The 23,754-nt window shown below is 33.3% G+C and overlaps 1 protein-coding gene across 8 annotated transcripts in view; it reads right to left on the bottom strand.

Moving 5' to 3' along the window:
* The window catches only part of LOC113517440 (uncharacterized), a 512,876-nt gene that overhangs the window by 26,513 nt on the left and 462,609 nt on the right, over positions 1-23,754 (bottom strand). For all 8 annotated transcript variants that reach the window (XM_052903325.1, XM_052903481.1, XM_052903447.1 and 5 more), the window contains one exon: positions 4,186-4,276. In XM_052903325.1, the coding sequence (XP_052759285.1) occupies positions 4,186-4,276 (91 nt within the window). The remainder of the gene's footprint in view (positions 1-4,185; positions 4,277-23,754) is intronic.

Below are 23,754 nucleotides of genomic sequence, written 5' to 3'. Positions count from 1 at the left end.
TTGATTTCACCTAGTATTTAAGATGACTCAAGTGTTATTAGATTTAGTTCTATTAGCATTCAATTAGGTAATATTACAAAAATTGTATGTATGGATATTTGTTACTTCTTCACGTAAAAACTACTGAACGGATTTTAATAAAATTTTGTATTTCAGTAGGTTACATCCTAACTTAGCATATAGTTTATTTTAGGTATGGGTTTCAGCTGTCAAAGCCTCAGGATAAAGTTTCTATTTCAATAAGTGTACAAAATTCCTGATTTGTCAGGACAAATTTGACATCTTGATTATACAGGGGGTGATCTTACTATACACACATACATACACAAGTACATACAGTGCAAACATTATATCATATTAAACTATCAGCGCGCTGTCAGTCCGTCATTTGGGAGTTATTACGAGGGTCGACAATCTACTGTGGAGGATCTTATGTCTTATTACTGAACCCTGCTCGTTTATAAACACTTACCTATCTATCTTGTATATATATATATATATTTATATTGTAGATATATATTAAAGTCCTTCCTTTTAAAAGCAATAAATTTTTTAACCACTTGTTGACGTCCGAATGTGCTAAAATTTGGCATATTTATGTAAGTTCGGTAACAATACAATAATATTATAGTACCATCCAGCTGATCTAATGATGAAAACGGAAGGTGGCCATAGATGTAATTTTGTAAACTGTGCATGATAAATCAGTCATGTTTGGGCTCGTTTAATTGTATTAATAAAAAATGTAACCCTGTATTTATTTATTTATATATTTTCCAGAATCTGATGATGTACATCGAATATTTGTTATTAAAAATATTTTTATGATAATTTATCGTATAATATAAGCACCTTATTAAATGGTTCTATAGTTTAAATTAGTAATTGAAAAATAAAGTTTAAAAGAAATTTTTAGATCATTAAAGTGGATAATTATTTAAAATTTAGTAAAATATTTTATTTTTAAATTGATCTATAATTATCACAGTATCTATAGATTTTAGTTCAGACTGTTGTTGTATTGTATTTCAGAAATTTTTAAAATCGTAAAAAAACAAATTCAGCTAATTACATATTGAATGAAATAGATTTTGGACTGCCATCAAACCATTACTAGATAAACTATTATTGATACAGATTCGCTCCTAAATTTGTCCGGTCCTTTAGCGACATTAAAAAGCATTTATCGAGGCGGTTGGTAGAGGCGATCATTTTTGGATTATAGCTGCCCTCGCAGATAGAGGAATTAATTTAGGAAAGCACCGCGTCCAGACCGATATATTTTGATCTGTGTCATTTTAAAGCACATCATCCGATCTCCTTTATTTTCTACCGCCTTCCACTGTATTGGGGGGCTCCTATTAGTTTGGACGGCTGATACTGGACGTTCTTTGAGGGATTATGAACGGTACAGCATGTTTGAATGGGGATGAGAATGTTTTTGCGTAATTAGTGGCGGGGGCTTTCTTGCTATAAGTGGTACTTACGAACAAAGTGTACTTATTATAGTCCACCATGTTGGGGGCAATAAACATTAACGTCCAAAATACATTGTATGTAATTTCTTAGAGGATACTTATTTGTCTAACGTGTAATGGTTACTTTGTTGTGGAGTAGCTGAGAAATTAATTTCGACTTTGTGTTTAGAGTAGAAGGGTATAAAATGAAAATATTAGACTCATTTATAGTCGATATCGGGAAAATTTTGTGGAGTTATGAAAAAAGGAGGTTTTTTACATTTCTACCAAATTTTCGACGTGGAAACCGCTGACAATGTAAAAATTCCAATAGCAGATATTAAAAATAGGGGTGCGCAACACAATAGAGAGCCGTGGTACGGATATCATTCAAAAAGTGATGGGAAATGGAAAAATCAAAATTCTGATTCGCCATTCAAATTTGGAGATAACGTCCCGTCGAGGGGACCGCGATCATAGAATGAAATGTATCATTAATAATTATATTTTTAAGATTAAAAATTTATTATTTATATTTGTTATATCTATTTATTCTTATTAATATTGTAAATGTGAAAGTGAGTTTATTTGTTTATTATCTATGAAGTTTGGTATACACGTACTATATGGGATGGAGACGGATATACTTTTATCCTTGTCAATAAAAATATCCCGGTCACGCGAACGAAGTCGCGGATAAAAGCTAGTTAATTATAAAACTAAATAAGGCGAGCTTAGCCGTTGCCAAGGAAATTTGACAGTAATATACTTGTTATAAATAGTCTATTTATTTTTCAATGATTTTTGATAGAACATCCCTCTAATTTTTTTCTTTCTTTAATAAACCTATTACATATTATACACAGCTTTTTTTTTTAATAGATGATAACGGAATGGCGACCCGGTCTGTACTATAGATGTATACTGGCGGGGTACTAATGAGGTTTGATAGGTAAGAATGGAGTCAGGTTAGTTGACTAATTAATCAAGAATTAACCACTATGGTTTCAAGGAATGCGGGGAGGTAAGACTCATAGTGTATGTTACTATTTTTTTTATACAACTTGAAATGGCAAACAAGCTGACGGTCCACCTGATGGAAAGTGGTTACCGTCGCCTACAGACATGAGCAGTACCATGGACATAACAGAGTATACTGTTTCGCCCATGATACCTCCCATGAGTTGCCATTCCTGAGGACTCAGGTGTTATTCCTCTGTACCCAGTAATATCACGCAATAAGGCCGATAGTCCCTTTTTTATAACACTAAATAAATATATATAAAGTAAATAAGCACACGGCCCACCCAATGGTAAGCTGTTACAGTTGCCTATGGGCGCCTGCAATACTAGGAGCATTATGTTTTGTTGTCGATTTTAAAGAAAATTCTTTATCCCATTTGTTAGTAACTCGGGCTAATTCTAGCAGTATAACCTGTCAGGTCAACTTCCACGTGGTTCCCCCTGGAAACCATCGTGCTGAATTCTAGGTTTATTCATCACGAAGGGCTGACTGAACTGCCTTTTTATTTTCACCTATTCCCGCTCACTGGTAAGGTACCAGTGAGCGGGAATAGCTAGTACATACCGTTAGTATAGGCGGAGTTACCATTTTATTATCATCTATTAAAAAAACTTCTTTACTCAGTTCTGAAGAAATCTATGCTGTAGTCTCATATCTAACAATAGTAGTAGTAAAAGTCAGTTGCTTGGGTACCTCTGTCCCATTCGTGTTTCAACCGTAAAGCAGTTGTGTTTGCATGGCTGTATTTCGGTTTGAAGGGTGGGATATGGCGTGAAATTACTGGGTACAGAGGAATAACACCTGAGTCCTCAGGAGTGGCAACGCATGGGGGGTATCATTGGCTAAACAGTATACTCTATTGTATCCATGGTACTGCTCATGTCTATAGGCGACGGTTACCACTTTTCATCAAGTGGGCCGTCAGCATGTTTGCCATTCTAAGTTGTATAAAAAAAAACAAAAAAAAATCTTCCTTCCCTATTTTCCTCCGCCAGTAGCAGGTAAATACAATGGAAAGACTGCGATTGAGTGAACATATCATATATAAGTCCTCCCTTGTATACAACATCTTTTATAAGTAAGCAATATATACTTTGTGAATCGTATGATAAAGATTTTCAGACAAACAAACCCAACTGGGGGAGAACAATACCGGACTATATAATGAAATACTCTGAATATTTGCATTCGGCTTCTATATAAGTCCAACAATGTTGACCCACGGTGTCTTATATGTATTTGATAAATATAATTATGTACAAGTATCATTTTATATTGGACTTCGATTACAGAAGAAAATAATTTATAAATAGAATTTTTAGAAAATGTTCAGTGTATAAGAAAGAGAATTTAATAACGTTTGTATGGATGCGATATTGTTGAAAATAAACAGAGGGCCTACCATGAAGTATTTTCCGAAATTTCGGGGATGAACGAAACAGAAATTTGATGTTAAATTTACATAATTTACATGCTGTTTAAAATTATTAAAAATGTTAAAATATCGTTCCTTTGGACTATTAGAATAGGATTTATTATGAACGAAATGCTAAGCTCCATTTACTGGGTCTATTTCGATACGAACAAAAACACGAAATTGAGCCCGAAATTTCGGAATTTCATTTCATGGTAGACCACCAGTATCCAACGGAAAACGAAAATTTTACGTTGCGGGCACAGTAGCTAGATAATAAATAGACCTACCTCCAGTGCGGAAGACAGCGATGCCTTCTCCTGCTTCAGAGTTTCCACGCGGGTCTTGTACTGCAACAACGATCGCACTGTCTCCTCCATTCTGAAACAAAAAGACAGAGATGGTCAATACATATTAGCGTAAATAAAAATAATAAAATTGTAACTATGAGTATAACGATTTCTATACATGGAAGATATTGAAGAAAAATGAGTGGATTTAATAAAATCAATAAATGCCAAAACATAATATTTTATAAATTTTGTCTTTCTGCCTGTATATTTGTTCCGGCATCAAATAAAAAATACTACATCAAATTGAATGGAGTTTTCAGAGTTGTTTTCCTGAAAGTCTAACTTAAAAAGTGGTAGTTTATATATATGTATATATGTTTTGTCTTGATATGCCATCTACAAATGCTATATTTAATTGGGTTTCCTTCTGATATCAACCCGTACGAAGTAGCGGACAAAAAGCTAGTTGTAAACACATGTGTGTATGAATTAATTCTAGGGCTTCATTTGACTATTTCCTAATGCTAATTGGGAGAGAACGTTTTTAGCATTTCCATCCTCCTTGTACACGATATTTAATTAATAATAAATAAATAAATGCCTCTTAGTTTGCTAAAAAAAGATCACGAAAATGTGCACGGTACGTAAAGGTAACGAGCATATATTACGCTGCTGTCATTAAATCATACATTCTGCCTGATGTAAAACATTAAGATCAATCAAATCAGCTCTTAATCCATCCACGTGTGTGCCAAATTTTATTTATTTTTTTTTATTTTTATTTAATAAGGTTCACATACAACTTTTACATTTTACATGCAACTTAATAATACAAAAAATAATTTTGCCTAATGTAAAAGTCTTTTACAGGCGAACACCACATGCACTATTATAATATTTAATAAATTATTAACAATGACAATAAGATTATCTGAATAATAAGTAGATTAAGAACTTATGTCTAAGATTTTCCTCAATAAGCTATCTGCTGTTGATGGGTCCAAAATTGATGTCAATTTGATCGCTGTGAGCATTCAGAATCCTACATAATCTGGGTACAGGCGAGTTGGCTCCTAACATTGTTTTTCTTAATGGAGAACATCATGATGATAAAGAAATACAATATACAATATATATTATTATATTTATTAGTAAGATAGGATCACTGTCTCTGATTTGGGTGCTTTGTCTTCTTATAAGTGTATCTGTTATTTAAATACACTATCCTCGTGACCACAACGTGGTGGAATCCACGATCTTTACGAATATTAAGATCCATTTGAATCGATGTCTAACACACTTGACGGTATCAGAAATTATAATATTATACAAAACTGATTAATTTAGACAAAGTTAATGTTAACTTAAAATTAGAAACTATTAGATTTTTTTTTAAGATATCAGTTACCAGAGGGAGACTTTGTACAAAAGTCGATTGCTTGGGTACCTCTGTTCCATTCGTATTTCTACCGTGAAGCAGTTGTGTTTGCATGGCTGTGTTTCGGTTTGAAGGGTGGGATATGGCGTGAATTTACTGGGTACAGAGGAATAACACCTGAGTCCTCAGGTATGGCAATGCATGGGGGGTATCATGGGCGAAACAGTATACTCTGTTATGTCCATGGTACTGCTCATGTCTATAGGCGATGGTTACCACTTTCCATCAGGTGGGCCGTTAGCTTGTTTGCCATTCTAAGTTGTATAAAAAAAAAAGTTAAACACTACGCTTGTCACTCTCAAAATACACACTTCCGTATTTTATCAGTAAGATAACTTATGTGCAAGATAATCCATCAGTTAACTTCAGTGTACGGTACACTGCCGGGGGAGCGCGTGACGTGCATAGCAGATAGCTCGTAGTGTCAGTTTCACTTACTTCGAACATTGGTGCCGTTAAGGATTTTAGTGGGGGTTTAGTACGTAGTAGGTTTAACGATATTTCCCGTAGTTTGACTTGGGGGCGCTCTCGTTGAAGTTAATGTAACTATCAAATACTGTACAAGTTTAGAATAACTTCACAGGGCTATCGGGGTGATATTTTAATATTTTTCGTTTATACTAATGTTATAAAAAGAAAATATTTTATTTCTTGTTTGTAATGATTAACGCAAAAAATACTGAATTGATTTAAAAAAAATCTTTCTCATAGGAGAAAGCTACATTATCAGCGAATAATATACATATATTATATACTATACATAGTTATGCCCATGGTATTGTTCATGTCTATAGGCGACGGTTACCACTTTCCATCAGGTGGACCGTCAGCTTGTATGCCATTCTAAGTTGTATAATAAAAAATATATTATTTTCAAAAATTTTATCTACCTGAGCAAAGCCGGGCTGGATCACTAGTTTCTGTATAATTTGAACAGAGTAATAATTATGTACGTCCTTATAACCTTATATACATAATCTTATTTAATTCAGCTATATAAATAATGTCATATACTCGTATATCGGTACAGGAGACTTGACTTCTACTTCAGACGAGCAAGTCAAGTTTATTAGTAGCTTTCAGTTTTCTTTTGTGTAACCGGGATATAGTAACTGACTGAGATAAGTTAATAAGATAAGATCCTTTTCCAGTCCATATAGAACACGTAAACCAAATTTCATAGTGATTGGATCAGCCGTCAAGACGCTAAAAAGTAACAGACTTATTTCGTAAACTAAGTAGCTTTTTTTGCCATCTGAACGCAAGGATATTTCTTTGAATAGTGAAGAATGGGTTACTGTCAAGCGAAAACACCCGGAAAGAGCATCCAGCGGCACTTCATTATGCAGATGGATCAAACCAGAGTAATCTCTAGACGCGGATTTGCATTTTCTGAGCTGGAGCGAGATAGATGCCTAGGGTTGTCAATTGATAATTTGCGTCTAAAAATTGATATTATTTTTTCGAAATTTCAAAGTTAAAATAATCCGATACTATTATTAAACATTTATTAATATACTAGCTATGTACTGCGGTTTTATCTACGCAAATAATTAATTAACCTACGTTAATGTGGGCGTTGGTTCTATAAGTTATTTAATTCTTAATTCTGTAAGTGTAATTGATTAATAAATATATACATATAAAATATTTTTTACAATCGTTCACATTTTAAATATCATATTAATATTAATTAAATAATAATAATAATAGCCGATTAACGACTAAAAAGATTATCAAGAATGTAAATAAAATACCTACTTTTAAAGAAAGATATAAATAAAGTTAAACGGTTTGTATTTTATATCGCGAAGTCAGAATTTTTTCTCAATTATAATATAATTTAATTAAAGAATAAATTTATTTGTGTCATATACCACACAATATCACAAGATGTCTGGTACATTGTCAACTGAATCTATCTAAAACGGTCTTCGTTATTTTGTAATTAATACATGGATAAACAGATAAACTGATAATTAAAAAATATTTAAGTGACAACCCTATTTTACAATCTGCGTATTAGAAGAAGACGGCAAGTAGTGGAGTGCACTCATTCTCAGCCACTTCATTAGTGACTGACATCCGCAGCTTTTCGTACTTGCTATGTTGAGTTGTGAGTTTACCATTGATTTTTTTTTATTAAAAACTTATTTCTATAAAACTTATTAGCTTTATCAGTACATAAAGTATCCTATGTACTAAATTTGAATATAAGTTAGCTGTGTACCAATTTGCATTCTTTGTTGAGTAATGTTTATGTGAAACAATATTAAGAAACATACATGCATCCATCCATTAATCCAAGCGTTGCAACTACTGGCAAAACCCGCCCTATAGGGAAGCCTATAACTTTAATTACTACCTACTCTATATTTACTGGGGGGAAAGGGATTGTTAGCAATGGAGTTTGACAGCCCCATTGTTAGCAATATGCCCTATTAGGTCGACCTCCGCGTGGTTCCCCCTGGAAACCATCGTGAACAATTCTTATTGAATTCGTCACGATGTGCTAACTGACCTGCTTTGTCCTCACCTATCATCGTTCACTGGTGCCCCGCCGGTGTATACCGTTAGCGCGGGTGGGGTTACCATACCATTATCACCCATTAAAAACAACTCTATATTTACTTATTATTATGTAAACTTTGAAAAATTTTGTTTTATACAGATAATCATCATCATCATCATCATATCAAAAAACATAGACCATTCACTTGGGAGATTTTGCCAGTAGTTGCTACGCTTAGCAACCATGGTAAGGTTTTGTAATGTTGTTTTAAGAGGAACGCTGTTTATCTCTTGATCATTAAATTCCCTTAATCACCTATAACACCCATGGTAAAGGAAACGGTGGCCCATTCTATACCGGGAGTACATTACATACATTATATACATTCTATTCTATACCACATAACGATACACGGGGTTCTTCAAAAGGGGGGTAAAAAGGTTTCTTCAGGGTCAGCAACGCGCACGTAATACTTCTGGTATTGCAGGCGTTCATAGGCTACGGTAACCGCTTACCATCAGGTGGACCGTATGCTTGTTTGCCACCACAGTGGTATAAAAAAAACAGATAATTTTAGTTACTAACAGAATTTTGTTAATAAAACCATTTTTCCACGAAACTAGGCATTATTACTTAATCCCTCCTATTAAAGAGACCGGAGTCTCATCTTAGGCTTAATTCGTTCATCAAAAGGACTTTTTCGCTGGCTTACAAGATCATTTTGGGAACAGAAACCGGTGGTATATAATCATTTCTCCCTCTTTTAATTACTAATTATTAATACACCGCCAAGAGACCGGATTAAGTTATTAACAAATGTAATAAGATTTGTATTTTTTATTATATTACTTGTTGACTCGCTGCTGAACGTAGGCCACTTCCATAAGGGTGTTTTTCAGTAGTTTTGCCAGACTTTGACAAAGACAGAGACTTTGTACAAAAGTCGATTGCTTGGGTACCTCTGTCCCATTCGTGTTTCAACCATGAAGCAGTTGTGTTTGCATGGCTGTGTTTCGGTTTGAAGGGTGGAATATGGCGTGAATTTACTGGGTACAGAGGAATAACACCTGAGTCCTCAGGAATGGCAACGCATGGGGGGTATCATGGGCGAAACAGTATACTCTGTTATGTCCATGGTATATAGCTCATGTCTATAGGCGACGGTTACCACTTTCCATCAGGTGGGCCGTCAGCTTGTTTGCCATTCAAAGTTGTATATAAAAAAGAAATATACTCAAATATATAAATATATATCGGGTACACTATACAATGTGACACTGAATTGAAATATTCCTCTTTGAAAACCAATTTTTTTAGGATCCGTAATTTGAACATATTAATTTAACTATGTAAAATAAAGTGTGAATAAGCAGTAAAATTATAAGCTGATGACGCGTAAGAAATAAAAAAGGAAAAAAAAATAAAGTAGTCAGTTAATACAGTGCAGTATAAAAAATATAATTATGAGGCTTCCGGTAGTATGGAAGATTTATAAATTATTCCAATGGAATTTTCAATAAATTTGACTAGAATGAGTCGATCGCCATCTTCATTTCTTCCCCTTTTCAATACGATTCAGATAAGACTTTTGATTAGAATATATAATTCTGACTTACAAATTGATTGCATTAAAATTTTTTATATATTTTTTTTTTTATTTAAATCAAAATCGATTTTGTTTGATGCGAACTAGAATAAAAAGCTGTCTTTCTCTATGGCAAATACGTCAAGAGATACTAAAAGAACAATAGAAATGTTTTAATAAAAAGAAAAAAAAACTTTAATTGTGTCATAACCAATCATTTAGATTTAAAACTAAACTACTCAACCAATTTTGATAAAATTTCTATGTAACCTATAAGTATATCCTTTCAGGTAATAAAAGAGTCGTCGGTTCCGAACTGAAGGCCTTACAAGGTACGAGTAACAAACATTAAAAAAAAATACAACTGAATTAAGAACCTTCTTTTTGAAGTCGTTTTTTTTTTGATGGGTGAAAATGGTATGGTAAACCCACCCGCGCTAACGGGATACGCTGGCGGAGCACCAGTGAAGGGTGATAGGTGAGAATGAAAACAGGCCAGTTAGCCCATCATGATGAATTCATCAGGAATTAACCATGATATTTTCCAGGGGGAACCGCGAGGAGGTCGCACTGGTTGGGTGTATTGCTAGCAATGGGATTATCAGTCTCTATCACTAACAATCCCTTTCCCCCCTTTTGAAGTAGGTTGACAAACATATTTTTATACATATTTAAATATAATATCAGTAAAAATTAGACATTTGATTCTCTAAACTGTGTTATTTTTATTTATGATCGGTATAATACTTTAGACGGTCATAAAAAAAAGAAGTAAAAAAAAATTACGAATACGTGCATGATTATAAAATGAAATAATTCAGATTAATTTTATTCACAGCTCAACATATACGTATCTATTTCACATAAATCACTACAAAATATCACATATATTTCAATATTAACAATTTATAAAATTTTCCCAAAAGTTATAAAAAATAATAGACAAAACACCCGAAAAGTGTGTAACAGCAAATTGTAACGGCAACACCATTAATTTCGGCGGTCGGTGCAACCTTTCGCGAATTTCCCACTTGGCATATCTAGGAAACGTATCCGTTATTACGGGGGTCGATCACCCTGAGTTTCGGCGGCCTTATTACACTGTAATTTAATGTTTTGTTTTTTTCCTACACAGGCTTTTTTATACAGTGTTTTTACTGCTTCCAGTCACGTCAGTATCGATCGAGTTGGGGGGGTGGGTTTGTTTCTATTTTTGATCGACGTGTGTTAAGTTTGCATTGGTTATTAAGTTAAAATAATGTTCAATTGGACAACTTTTAGTTTTATTGGAAAATAAAAAGCAAAAAAGTACAGTTAAGAAACAAATAACAATTGCGAAAAGTTTTCAATTTGGTCTGTTTTATACATACGCATCAGTTTCGAAGATTCTTAGATTTCTTTCATAAAGAGTTGTAAAATTAATGTTTTTTGATATAGATATTTTTTTTTTATACAATTTGCCATGGACATAACAGAGTATACTGTTTCGCCCATGATACCCCCCATGCGTTGTCATTCCTGAGGACTCAGGTGTTATTCCTCTGTACCCAGTAAATTCACGCCATATCCCACTCTTCAAGCCGAAACACAGCCATGCAAACATAGCTGCTTCACGGTTGAAACACGTATGGAACAGAGGTACCCAAGCAATCGACTTTTGTACAAAGTCTCCCTCTGGTATATAGAATCTATATAAATATAAAGTAAATGCTCAAACTATTCAGTGATAAACGCATAAATTACTATGGATAAATTGTTGGATAGATTGTGCTATTTTTTTTAATATTCATTATAGATAATTAAAGGATTTTGAAAGAAATGTGGAGTCTATTTATATATCTATCTATCAGTTGGGTTGTTAGTTTGTTTGATATACTCACAATGTAAAAAGTTTTGGATGAGATATCTGTAGTCACCAAATGTAGGTAATATATTTTTATATTACAAGTAATTTTTATTTATTATTACTCGCTACTTTGTATGTATGCGTGGATTTCATCAGTAGGAAATCTAATTAAATACAAGTATATCACTTTTATATGTCCAGTATCAGCGCTGTGCTCGTATTGTAAGACCTATTATTTTTTAATTTTTTTTTCCAATTAGCTATTTTTTTGTCTCCACTTTTGTTGACTGAAAGAAACCGTTTTTATGGGATAAGTTCGCATTGTACTCATTCTTTTCTTAAGAACTCTTTATCCTATAATTAAGTCTTTACTTTTCATTTACGTTACAAACTAAAACAAGCAAACTTTTAAATCAATCAAGATAAAATATATACCTAATTTGAAGTTAGACCTAAAGGTCTAATTTCAATTTCCTAAAGGAATATAACTGTGAAAACCGCATCCAATTTGGTGTAGCAATTTTTGCATGATGTCAGATCAAATATACAAATAGATAAAGTCTCTAAAAATGTTGTTTTGGCATCTATTGGATTTATTAAGTTACGATTTTATTATATTCCTAAGATAAGATACTATTTTCCTTACGATGAGAGTACATACAAAAAAGATATCAAAACAAGATAAATCTCTACGAGTTGATTTTTTAGATTTATTTTCCCTCCAAATTCAAACATGGCGACGCGTTGTGGCCCCTACGGCGACAAATTGCCACGGCGCTGAACCCTTGACCAGATGAGCGCGCTCGTAAATCTTAGCTATTAAAACCTGAACCAGTATACGTTAGTGTTATGTGGTGTGAACGGTCCGGAGTATTGATATTTATAGGCGTATAAAACTATAATAATTATTTTTGTAAAATAATCCACGTATACACAAACACATTTACACGTATCTATACATACAAAAAGATTTACACATACACATACACCCACTCAAATACACATATATGTGTACTTGTGAGGGTGTATGTGTACATATTATACTATATATAATTCAATAAATAAATAAACTTACAACAGAAGTCATTAATATACAATTTTTGACATCGAAAGATTAAATACTACAAGTTTTTTCTTTTTTTGATACTGATGATTCTAGATTTAACAATTTGATAGATTAATTTTAAGAAATAAAAGGGGGGGGGGAGGGTTGTTAACAAAACATTATTATCGTCAAATCAACCGTTGTCTCTCCACTACTGAATATAGACCTCCCTATACACTGCTATAAGGATCTTAAAGTCTTAAAACATCACCAAACATCTAACTGCAGTTGTCAATTCGCCAAGCGCGGCAACTACTGCCAAAAATCCCGCAATAGGATATTGTTAGATTCGTCTTAATTTCGGGACTGTCTATAGTATATACGGCGAAGAACTGCGAAACGAAACGTATCCATATTTATCGGTATATCATCATCTTCACCATATCAGACGTCTGCTGTCATACCGCTGAACATACGACTCCCCAAAAGGGGAGTTTTGCCAGTAATGGCAATTGACTTTGATGATGTTCTAAAAGGTACGCTGCTGCCCATGCCTCGACCACTAAGTTTTCTTAGTCGCCTCTTACAACACCCACAGGAAGGGAGAAAAAGGGATTGTTAGTAATGGGGTCTATCCCCTTTTGCTAGCAATACACCTTATCAGGTCGACCTCCACGTGGTTCCCCCTGGAAACCATTGTGGTTAATTCTAGTGCAATTCGTCACGATGGACTAACTGACCTTCTTTTATCCTCATCAATCATCTATCACTGGTGCCCAGTGTATACCGATAGCGCAGACGGGGTTACCATACCATTATCACCCATTAAAAAAAAAACACCCACGGGAAAGGATTGGGTGGTCCATTCTATGCCGAGATTACACTGTAATCAGTGTATGAACACGCTCTTTACGGAACAAAATTACACATATAATTTCAACAAATAAAATAAATAATATAATGCACGCATAGTGCATAAACATGCGTTTTATTGTTGCAAATGCCTTTTTTATTCGTGCGGGTATTAATTACAAAACGATAGCTCATTGTGCCTCAGAACGCGAACGGATGTTTGCATGATCTCTAAATAATTACGTAGCGTTTGTGCATTTGTGCAAACGCGGGGGAGAATTTTTGAAGGGCTTATTTTTCAAGTACAGATACGTCGGATACGTTGTTCCGGTGGTGCGGAACGAAATTTTTTAATTAGGCGCAACGTTTTTGTATTTACTTATGTGTATATATATATATATATATATATATATATATATATATATATATATATATATATATATATATATATATATATATATATATATATATATATATATATATATATATATATATATATATATAATTTAATTTGGTACCGATAAAAATAATGTAAATATAACAAACATAAATTGTGAATAAATATATAAATAAATACGTAAATAAGTAAATAGATAAATATATATACATATGTATAGATAGATAGATAGATAGATAATTTTATTTGCATTACTTACAGCACACAAGTTACAACATACACAAAAAAAGCGAGATAACATAAATGGCAAAAAAATACATAAAACCAAATGCAACTTTCGTTTGTGAGTGTGCCATAGCAATACAAAATGGCCACAACTCAGTTTATTGCTTCTGTATAAATGCAAAGGATTATCATGTAAAATTGGCTAAAAGGTATTCATATTTTTAATAATTTATTATATTATACATAGAACAAGTTCATAAATTTTATGTTTGCAAGTGAGTAGGTATAATATTTTTGAGAATGCGTAATACCTTTTTAATCGTATACATGGTTTAAAATATTTTTTATTGTTATATCAGGCATTAATTGTCCACTGCTGAATATAGGCCATAAAACCTCTTACGGGGGATCATAAGGTTTTTTTAATACATTAAATTAATTCTTGTTTTTTGTGAACATAAAGGTCAGCTTACAATATGCATACTTCTTCGACGAGAACAATAAAGTTTTCATTCGTTTATTCATTTGACTGATCATGCGTTAATCAGCAGTGTTTGTATAAAATTTGGTCTACATACTGTATATTTTTTTTTTTTTTATAGAACTTAGAATGGCAAACAAGCTGATGGCCCACCTGATGGAAAGTGGTAACCGTCGCCTATAGACCATATAGGCCATATCCCACCCTTCAAACCGAAACACAGCTATGCAAACACAACTGCTTCATTGAAACACGAATGGGACAGAGGTTCGACTTTTGTACAAAGTCTCCCTCTGGTAAGATTACAAGCTTTGGTTCCGCGTGATCATAGTAAATATATTCTATGTCCTTCCCAACCTCAAGTATTACGTGCACGTCAATTTTCACGAAAATCAATTAAACTGTTAAGGTACTGAGATCGAAGATCGTTGATTAATACGAGTAAAGTTGCGGGATATAACTAGTATTACACGCACCATACAACCATTGTATATTATGTAAAAAGCTAGATTGACTCATTAAAATTCATTGTGATCGTGCGGCAAGGCGTAAACTCATTTGTTTAAAGCGAGCGAACGTGCAAAATACACAGCGTTGTTCATCATTTTTACACGGAAGGTGTGGGTTTATAAAATAACCGGCAACAACACAAATGAACCTTGTACAAACATGTTGGCTCGCATAATTTAACGTTACGCAGCCGTTTGTATGGAACGCTTCACGAGATATGCTTCTATAGGGCTAACAACGACGATTATGTGTTTCAAGGAAGTCGACGTTGTAGAAAAAATTCGTGAAAAAATTTTGTACAAAATTGTAAGGTAAAAATGAGTACATTTTAATTGAAGTCGGTGATATGAAAAAGGCTTTGAAGCGTCGTAACTATAATTGTGATGCTAAAGTTTCGTTGTGTTATTACAACAGGTCCCCTAGGTAAGTTGTAAGCGAATTTTTTTTTATACAACTTAGAATGGCAAACAAGGTGACGGCCCACTTGATGGAAAGTGGTAACCGTCGCCTATAGACATGAGCAGTACCAACGCAGTATAAGACGACCACCTCCCCCTCCTCTCTCCCCTCCCTCGAGTAAATGGTGAAACGACCTCAACGTTCAGGATCTTTCCTTATGTGTATGGCAGCCTATGGGAGAGGCCTATGTTCAGTATTTGACAAATACAAAGTCTTGAATATAGCCCCATAGAAAAATATGTAGCAAGCGAATGTTTAAATAGAACTAGTTGTTACTAGCGAGTTGGAGGGAGACATTAAACGTTGCTATCTTATTCTATTTCATAATTTTGCTAACGATAACGATTTATTCGATTAATTCACCAAAGGGAGACTTTGTATAAAAGTCGATTGCTTGGGTACCTCTGTCCCATTCGTGTTTCAACTGCAAAGCAGTTGTGTTTGCATGGCTGTGTTTCGGTTTGATGGGTGGGATATGGCGTGAATTTACTGGGTTCAGAGGAATAACACCTGAGTCCTCAGGAATAGCAACGCATGGGGGGCGTATCACGGGCAAAACAGTATACTTTGTTATGTCCATGGTACTGCTCATGTCTATAGGCGACGGTCACCACTTTCCATCAGGTGGGCCGTCAGCTTGTTTGCCATTCTAAGTTGCATAAATAAAAACCCGCTTTCTTTTGAATACCACAAAAATTGAGATAATATTACTAAAAATTGATTCTTAATAAGGAGCCGCTCTTTACATACTTTTTCTATAAATCATCCTTAAAAGAAGCAAAATTATTTTCGTTCTCTTGTGAAAATACAAAGGTGATTTCGCGAGTTACTCTCAAAGCTTATGGCGACCGAAACAACGAACACAACGACTCGTGTAAGTAAGTCACAGGTGTGCTGTGACCCACTTTACGTACTAATATTATTAAAAATGCACACCCTAACAGGGCTACCTACAAGATTATAAGGGTTTCCCGGGATCCTTCCAAGGAGATTATTGGGCGAGTTAAATAAACATAAGCGCATGTTGTATCCGCTTAAATAAATATGCAGTAATAGTTAGTTCTAGTTATTTTTAATTTTCGAGTTATTTACACATATTTAAATACACTATCGGGACTTAGCACGTTAAAAATATTTATTTATTTATACTTTTGTATCCACTGAAAAATGTCTACAGGGAGGACTTATGCCTGATGGCATTCTCCACCAGTCAACCATCACGCCAAACAGAGAGAGCAAGTGGCGGTTCATAGATTTAAGAAAATAGCAAATTAAATAAATATTAGTATACTGTTTCGCCCATAATACCTCCCATGCGTCGCCATTTCTGAAGACTCAGGTGTTAATCCTCTGTACCCTGTAAATTCACTGCCATATCCCACCCTTCAAACCGAAACACAGCCAGACAGGCGGGTTGAGATATATATATATATGTAAAACACAACGTGATAGATTTAAAATATAAGTAACATATAAATAAATAAAATAAAAAAAGATGATGACTAGCTACTATTGTTGTAATGAGTTCAATAGTCATTTATATACATTCTGAATAATAATTTCTTAAGTTTCGTAGTACTAAAGTTCATATAGCCGTGCATTTATTCTTTCATGACACCCAATTAGGGCACGGCAGGCCCCAGCGGCGATAACGAGAGGTCACAGGTCAGGGGTCACGTTCCACAGATTATAAACGGGGCCCAGGTTTATACAACCTACTGAAAGATTTCATGCCGTCAATGTTTTTGATGAATTACTCTTATCACGGGCTGGCAACACTTTTCACAATAAAATAGACTTTATTTAATACAAATGTGGAAATTTGTAAAAATGTTTGGATGTTTTAAGGGCATTTGTTACTATACTATTACACAAACGTTAAAAGTTTATTTTATAAGATATTTAAAAAAGTTACTGTGTACTGTAATTAATTGTGTTACGCGATATATTCATCAATTTAGATTTTTTTTTAATAACATAAAAGACCTTGCGTCCCACTTGATGGTTAGTGATTAATGCTGATAAACACTCCATACATCAGAGAAATCGCAGGTGTGTCGTCAGCCTTTTAGTATAAAGATATTTTTTTTAGAATATTTAATTTTTTGTAAAAATGTTTAATAATTACCTACCCTAAGACAAGTTAATAGTACTAAGGTTCGAATTGAATGTGCCGGCCTTTTAAAAAAAGAAGGATATTTATTCCTTTTCTTGAAAGTTTCAATTTTTAATGTAAAGATAAATATTTTAGAATATATTTTTTTTTTTGTAAATGATGCATTATTACGCTAAGACAAGTTAGCACTAAGCTACGAATTGAATGTAAGTTTCTTGAAACGCAATTAACGTGTTTCAGAAAGAACTTGCCTATTTGCTACGTCAACAGCAGGTTAACGTGATGGATTAATTTACGCTTGTCGAGTGGTGTCTACTTGGCAAACAGCCGACTTTATTAAACAAGGGCTTTGTGTGAACGATTTGTGTCAAGGTGAAACTTATCCACGTGTAACGGTACACTATATCGAAACGAAGAAGAAGAGGAACGATGACGAAGGTTGGAATGATTAATTTGTAATTATTTTTAATTAATCATCATATCAGGCGTTAATTGTTCAATGCTAAAGGCTATCTCGTATTATGTGCATAGGCCTACTTCACAAAAGGGGGTTTTGTCAGTAGTTGGCGGGTTGGAAAACGCAGTTAGGCGTTGGTGATGTTTTAAGAGGGACGCTGACCCATCGGCCATTAAGTTCTCTTTGTAATTTTTTACGACACCCACGGGAAAGGAAGGGATGGCTTATTCTATGCCGGGACCACACGGCAGAGAATAGGCCATATCTTCCTTTCATTAAAATGCAGTTATATAATATATGTAATATTACTGTATTTTACTGAACTACGTGTTGTCTCGCAGAAGTCCATATCACTGGTTATTCGTATAGAATCATGTTGTGTAGAGGTGGCCCATTCTATGTCGAAACCTCACAGCAAATTATTTTAATTATTTTAATTTCACTTTTCATTAATTTTAAATGAAGAAAAGTTATTTTTAACTAATTAGTATTATTAATATTCTTTTTAAAATTCAATGTTTTCAATTTAAATTCTTTTTATTTCATTTGTATTTTTAATAGAATTGTAATTATTTTTAATTAATATGTAATTATTTTGTATTTTAATTGGTATATAATTATTTGTTGTTAATGAATGATTTTTATAATATTTTTAATTGCATAATAATAATTAAAATGATTTTCTTATACACATATATTCTTACAAAATTATGCTCAGTTCAGTAACCTGAATGTTTCTAGGTTACCTGAGATGGCGGTCTTGAAAGCTACGATAACAACGGCCGAGGCAAAAAACTGGAATTTTTCCAGAACAATGAACTGCACAATAGAACAATAAGTGGTGTAAGCCCATTTTCCCGTGTGGAGGACGCTTTTAGAGGCTTTCGCACTGTGTGCCGCCGCCCTCGAAGCAAGCTTGGTCGCTCAAGCAATAGCGACAGCGGGCAAGAGAGAGAATTTTTTTTTTCGCTATCTTCTAGCAATGCCAAAGGAATTGTGTTCATACAGCTATGCTTTATGTAGTATTTTATGGTATTTTTATGGTACAAAATATTAAATGATGCAACGTTTAGTCTAAACAGATCTACATGGATTTTAATGAATAGTGTGTGTGACAAAAATATGGCAGACTTAAAATGTAATAACCACCCAAATAAGGGAAGTGGGAGGGGTTGTTAGTAATGCGAACTACTAGTCCCATTGCTAGCATTGTACCCTGTCTGGAAACCGCCATGCTGAATTCCAGGTGTATTCATTACGATGGGCTAACTGATCTGCTTTTCATTCTCACCTATTATCTCTCACTAGGGCCTCGCCAGCGTATACCGTTAGTGTAGGCGGGGTAGTAATTTATTTATTCATTAAAAATACCATCCAAATAAAAAGAATTTTAAAGTTTTACGCAAATGATATTATGATTTAATTATATCTCTGTCTATAGTATTCGATTTAATATTTTAAAATAATCATTAGTATAGACATTTACTCGCTATCGCTTGTAATTTGAGCTCCATTATAGCCAAGCTTTGCAACGTTTGCCCTCGATACTCCAGGCCGCTGACTTGCCTCTCGGAAATTGATGTAACGGATAAGTGTTTTACAGCTTCTGAAACTGTAGTCACATTTAAAACATGTATTTTATATGGATACTAGTCTATGCCCGTGATTTTGCTCAAACAACTGGAATAAATTGATTTATCTCGATAAACAGTAGCCTAAGTCCTTATATATCCCAAGTGCTAAGTGTGTGCAAAATTTCATGATGATTGGGTGAGCCTTTAAGGCACCAAGATGAAATAAACAAACTAACTTTTCTATTTATAATTACAATTATATATAAGGATTTTTTTATGGGTGAAAATGGAATGGTAACCCCGCCTGCGCTAACGGGATACGCTGGCGGAGCACCAGTGAAGGGCGATAGATGAGAATGAAAACAGGCCAGTTAGCCCATCATGATGAATTCATTAGGAATTAACCATGATTGTTTCCAGGGGGAACCGCGAGAAGATCGACCTGGTTGGGTATATTGCTAGCAATGGGATTCTTAGTCTCCATTACTAACAATCCCTTTCCCCCCTATAAGGATTATTACGTTTAATTGTGAATTAAATTAGACGTGAAAATGTGAGTAAAAATTGAAAGGTAGGATTTTAAAATTTTTGAATGTATTTTTTTCATAGTATTGGTACTCTGATGTTACTTTGTCATTTGTTCGATTGAATTAGGCATTGAGTATTTTTTTATTTAATCTTCAAGCAACTAACGTTACAAATTCTGACAGCTTTTTTTTTTATTTTAATGTTTTAGATATTAGATATAATATTAAGGTTAATTTATAAGGAAATGTATTATTATTTTTTATTTAAATAGAAAAGATCATGTATAAGTTGATAAAGAGTGTATTTTTTTTTTATACAACTTAGAATGGCAAACAAGCTGACGGCCCACCTGATGGAATGTGGTAACCGTCGCCTATAGACATGAGCAGTACCATGGACATAACAGAGTATACTGCTTTTTTATTTTTTCCTTTCATATTATATTTTCTTAAATCTATGGGCCAACTATACTTAATTTACCCATCAATACACAAAGGTTATTGAATGACAAAGTTGACTAGACCTTTCATAAAGGCTCTTAATGAACTTTATAAGGAACTTAAGTATATATTTCTCAACTTGGATACCTTATCACTACGATTTTAACATAAAAACTTTGTAAACATTTTTTAATATTACTTATTATGCTTAAGCATTGACAAATAATGTTTTTCAGAGACAAAGCGTACTGTAGTTGCCTCTAAATGTATTGAAATGCTTCGCTGTATCTTATGTTGATTATTTTATAAATACGAGAATATGAATAAACTAGCGACCCGCCCCGGCTTTGCACATTAGAAACCTTTAAAATTATCAATGTTTCCCTACTATATTATGCATGTATATATTAGTTAGTCAGTCTATCTATTAAAAAAAATGCATCAAAATCCGTTGCCTAGTTTTAAAGATCTAAGCATACATAGAAACAGACAGACGGGAAGCGACTTTGTTTTATACTATGTAGTGCAATACAGTATAAACGGCTGAATGTTTTTGATTGAAATTTGATACATAGGTAGATCGTCTTGATACTTTGATCTTGGTAAAGTTCTGGCTTACAGATAATTTAGAATAGTAAGTACTTATTATTAGTATCTAATATATAAACCTACTAGTACTATTCTAGTCTAGTACATAAAGTATTTTGTTAAATTTGATTGTTTTAATAATAGCTTTAAATTTGCCAGTTAAAATGTGTAAATTTCCATGCCTGTCTACGGACTGAATACATTGGACTTTTGCTATATTAATAAGCCCTTTAGTGAGTAATACTGTGCCTGCAAATATCTGCAAATAAAGTATTTGATTTAAAATAAAATGATAGTTAGTCCTATTGTTAGCAATAGTAGTAACGTCAGGTCGATCTTCATACGCCAAAGAGCCCTATGGAAACCATCGTAGGTAATTCCTGGTGAATATATTAGATTAATTGGCCTGACTTCGTCCACACTTATTTTTTATCATTTCGCTAGCATAAATCAATAATGTAAATTAATATAGTAGAATAGAAATAAATTCACTGAACTTTTTAATAATATTACAAAATCTGTTTAGTTACTATTAAGAAATTGTCGGTCCGTCTCTTTTTAACCAAAATTTTAACATTTATTATTATTTATTTATTTAACACTTTATTGCACCAACATAACAGGATTTGTTGAACAATTTTCAATAAGTATAGTGTAGTACAAAAGGCGGTCTTATTGCTAATTTATAATAATTTATGTAATATTTAGTTTAAAATTTTTTAGTACGTTCTATAATTTATAACATATAAAATAGCACAGGAAGGGAGGTCTTCGTAACTCGGTCTCCCCTTGCGTCAGTTAAAGGCGCTAACAATGACTTTTAAAGGCGAGTCTAGAGACGGATTGGTTCTGAATGAGTCTTTATAACCCTTTGTGTGTTTGAGAGTTTAATAATCTTTTGAATGTATTCTTTTGTTTTAGTTTATTTTCTAGCGTTTCATTAACATAGAGTAAAATATAAACATTTATTTCATAAACATGTTTATAATTTACTGAATGTTGCTATTTGATGGTGGAAAATTCCATGATTAAGCTATGGTTTCGATTTATTTTGATACTTATACTTTATTAATATAATAAAATTATAACTGAAAGACATATATTCAAGAAAAAATTATATGAATAATCTTAATAAAATCAATAGAATATAAACAAACTTAATGCGGTTTTCACAGTTATTTTTTTGAAGGTTTAAATTACAACCTGGTGCATCTTGAGATGCTTTATAGTAAGTAGTTTCAAACTTCCGAAATCCATACAATTTTATTCCTTTGGTTTGAATACGATTCACTCATTGTCGAATTCTGAAATTAGGTCATTTATTAAGAAAATTAATTAAAAATTGTGTTCAACAAAAAAAAAAAAACCGATTTCAATTGAAACAAAATCAGTTATTTAAATTTAAAAACTAAACTACTGAATCGATTTTGATAAAATAAATAAAATCTATAGGACCAAAGTGTACCTTTTCAGTTAAAAAAGAATTTTCCAAATCGGTTTAGAATGATGAACTTATGAGGCGACAAACATAAAAAGCTACACCTCCTTCTTTTTGAAGTCGCTTGAAAAATGTATTTTTGAGTCTCCCACACTAGTATAATAGCATTAATATTACAACCTTTGAAGGAAATACAATAGCGCACAGTGTATGACACTTGTATGTAACGTTAATCTCAAGTAGTAGTCCAACCTATAAATGTAAGCTATAAAGCATAATTCCACCATTTCCACCTGTACTCGATTGTTAGCATCTGTCGCCAAATCGGTCCAATATCGGCCACTTCGGACCGCCGAAATCGCCCGATTAGTTCTGTAACGGCCTCAGTAATAACCCTACAGACGTAAATAGCTAGTGGCCTACGAATTTGTGGCTAATTTATTATGGTGCCACCCTGACAGAAATGTTTATTGCTATCATAATTTTCTGTCTAAACGAGACTAGAGAAGATCGTGAGGGACAGTCCTTTCACACGGGTATTCTATTTCTATTAGTAGCAAAGTATATTATTACCAGTTATCTGGTAGGAAGTTCTAATTTGTCCGGGTATTTATTGACATAATTCCTTAATTTAAGTTTAAACGTATGGATATGACATATTTTTTTAAACGTCCGCATTGCAGATCCTTTAAAGAAAAACTTCTAAATATGTCTTTTTTTAATAATAACATTTCTTTAAAGATGTCCAAATTGTATGTGATTTAACGTTATAAATATTGAAGACTTGATTACCAACCGTTTTTCATTACTTTTTTTTTTATTCCTTAAAGGGCTATGCTAAGGATCTATTGGTCAAATCGTTATTTTCTGTTACATGACATGTTAAATAATATTTAAGTGTATTGAATGTTACCTAATATTGAGAAATACTTACACGAGAATTAATTATCAGACGAAACTATTAGCTCGGTATACACAGAATTCCACTCAGACCATTTCCATAAACGTTCAATTGAGTTATGTGACTGGTTAAGAGGTCACCGTGATTTATGGACCTTGATTCAGATGGGTTCAG

Source organism: Galleria mellonella, unplaced genomic scaffold (assembly GCF_026898425.1).
Source record: "Galleria mellonella isolate WM207_F2 unplaced genomic scaffold, CSIRO_AGI_GalMel_v1 utg103, whole genome shotgun sequence".
NCBI lineage: Eukaryota > Metazoa > Arthropoda > Insecta > Lepidoptera > Pyralidae > Galleria > Galleria mellonella.
The sequence above is the reverse complement of the archived record's forward strand: the minus strand, read 5'-3'. Positions and strand labels throughout refer to the sequence as shown.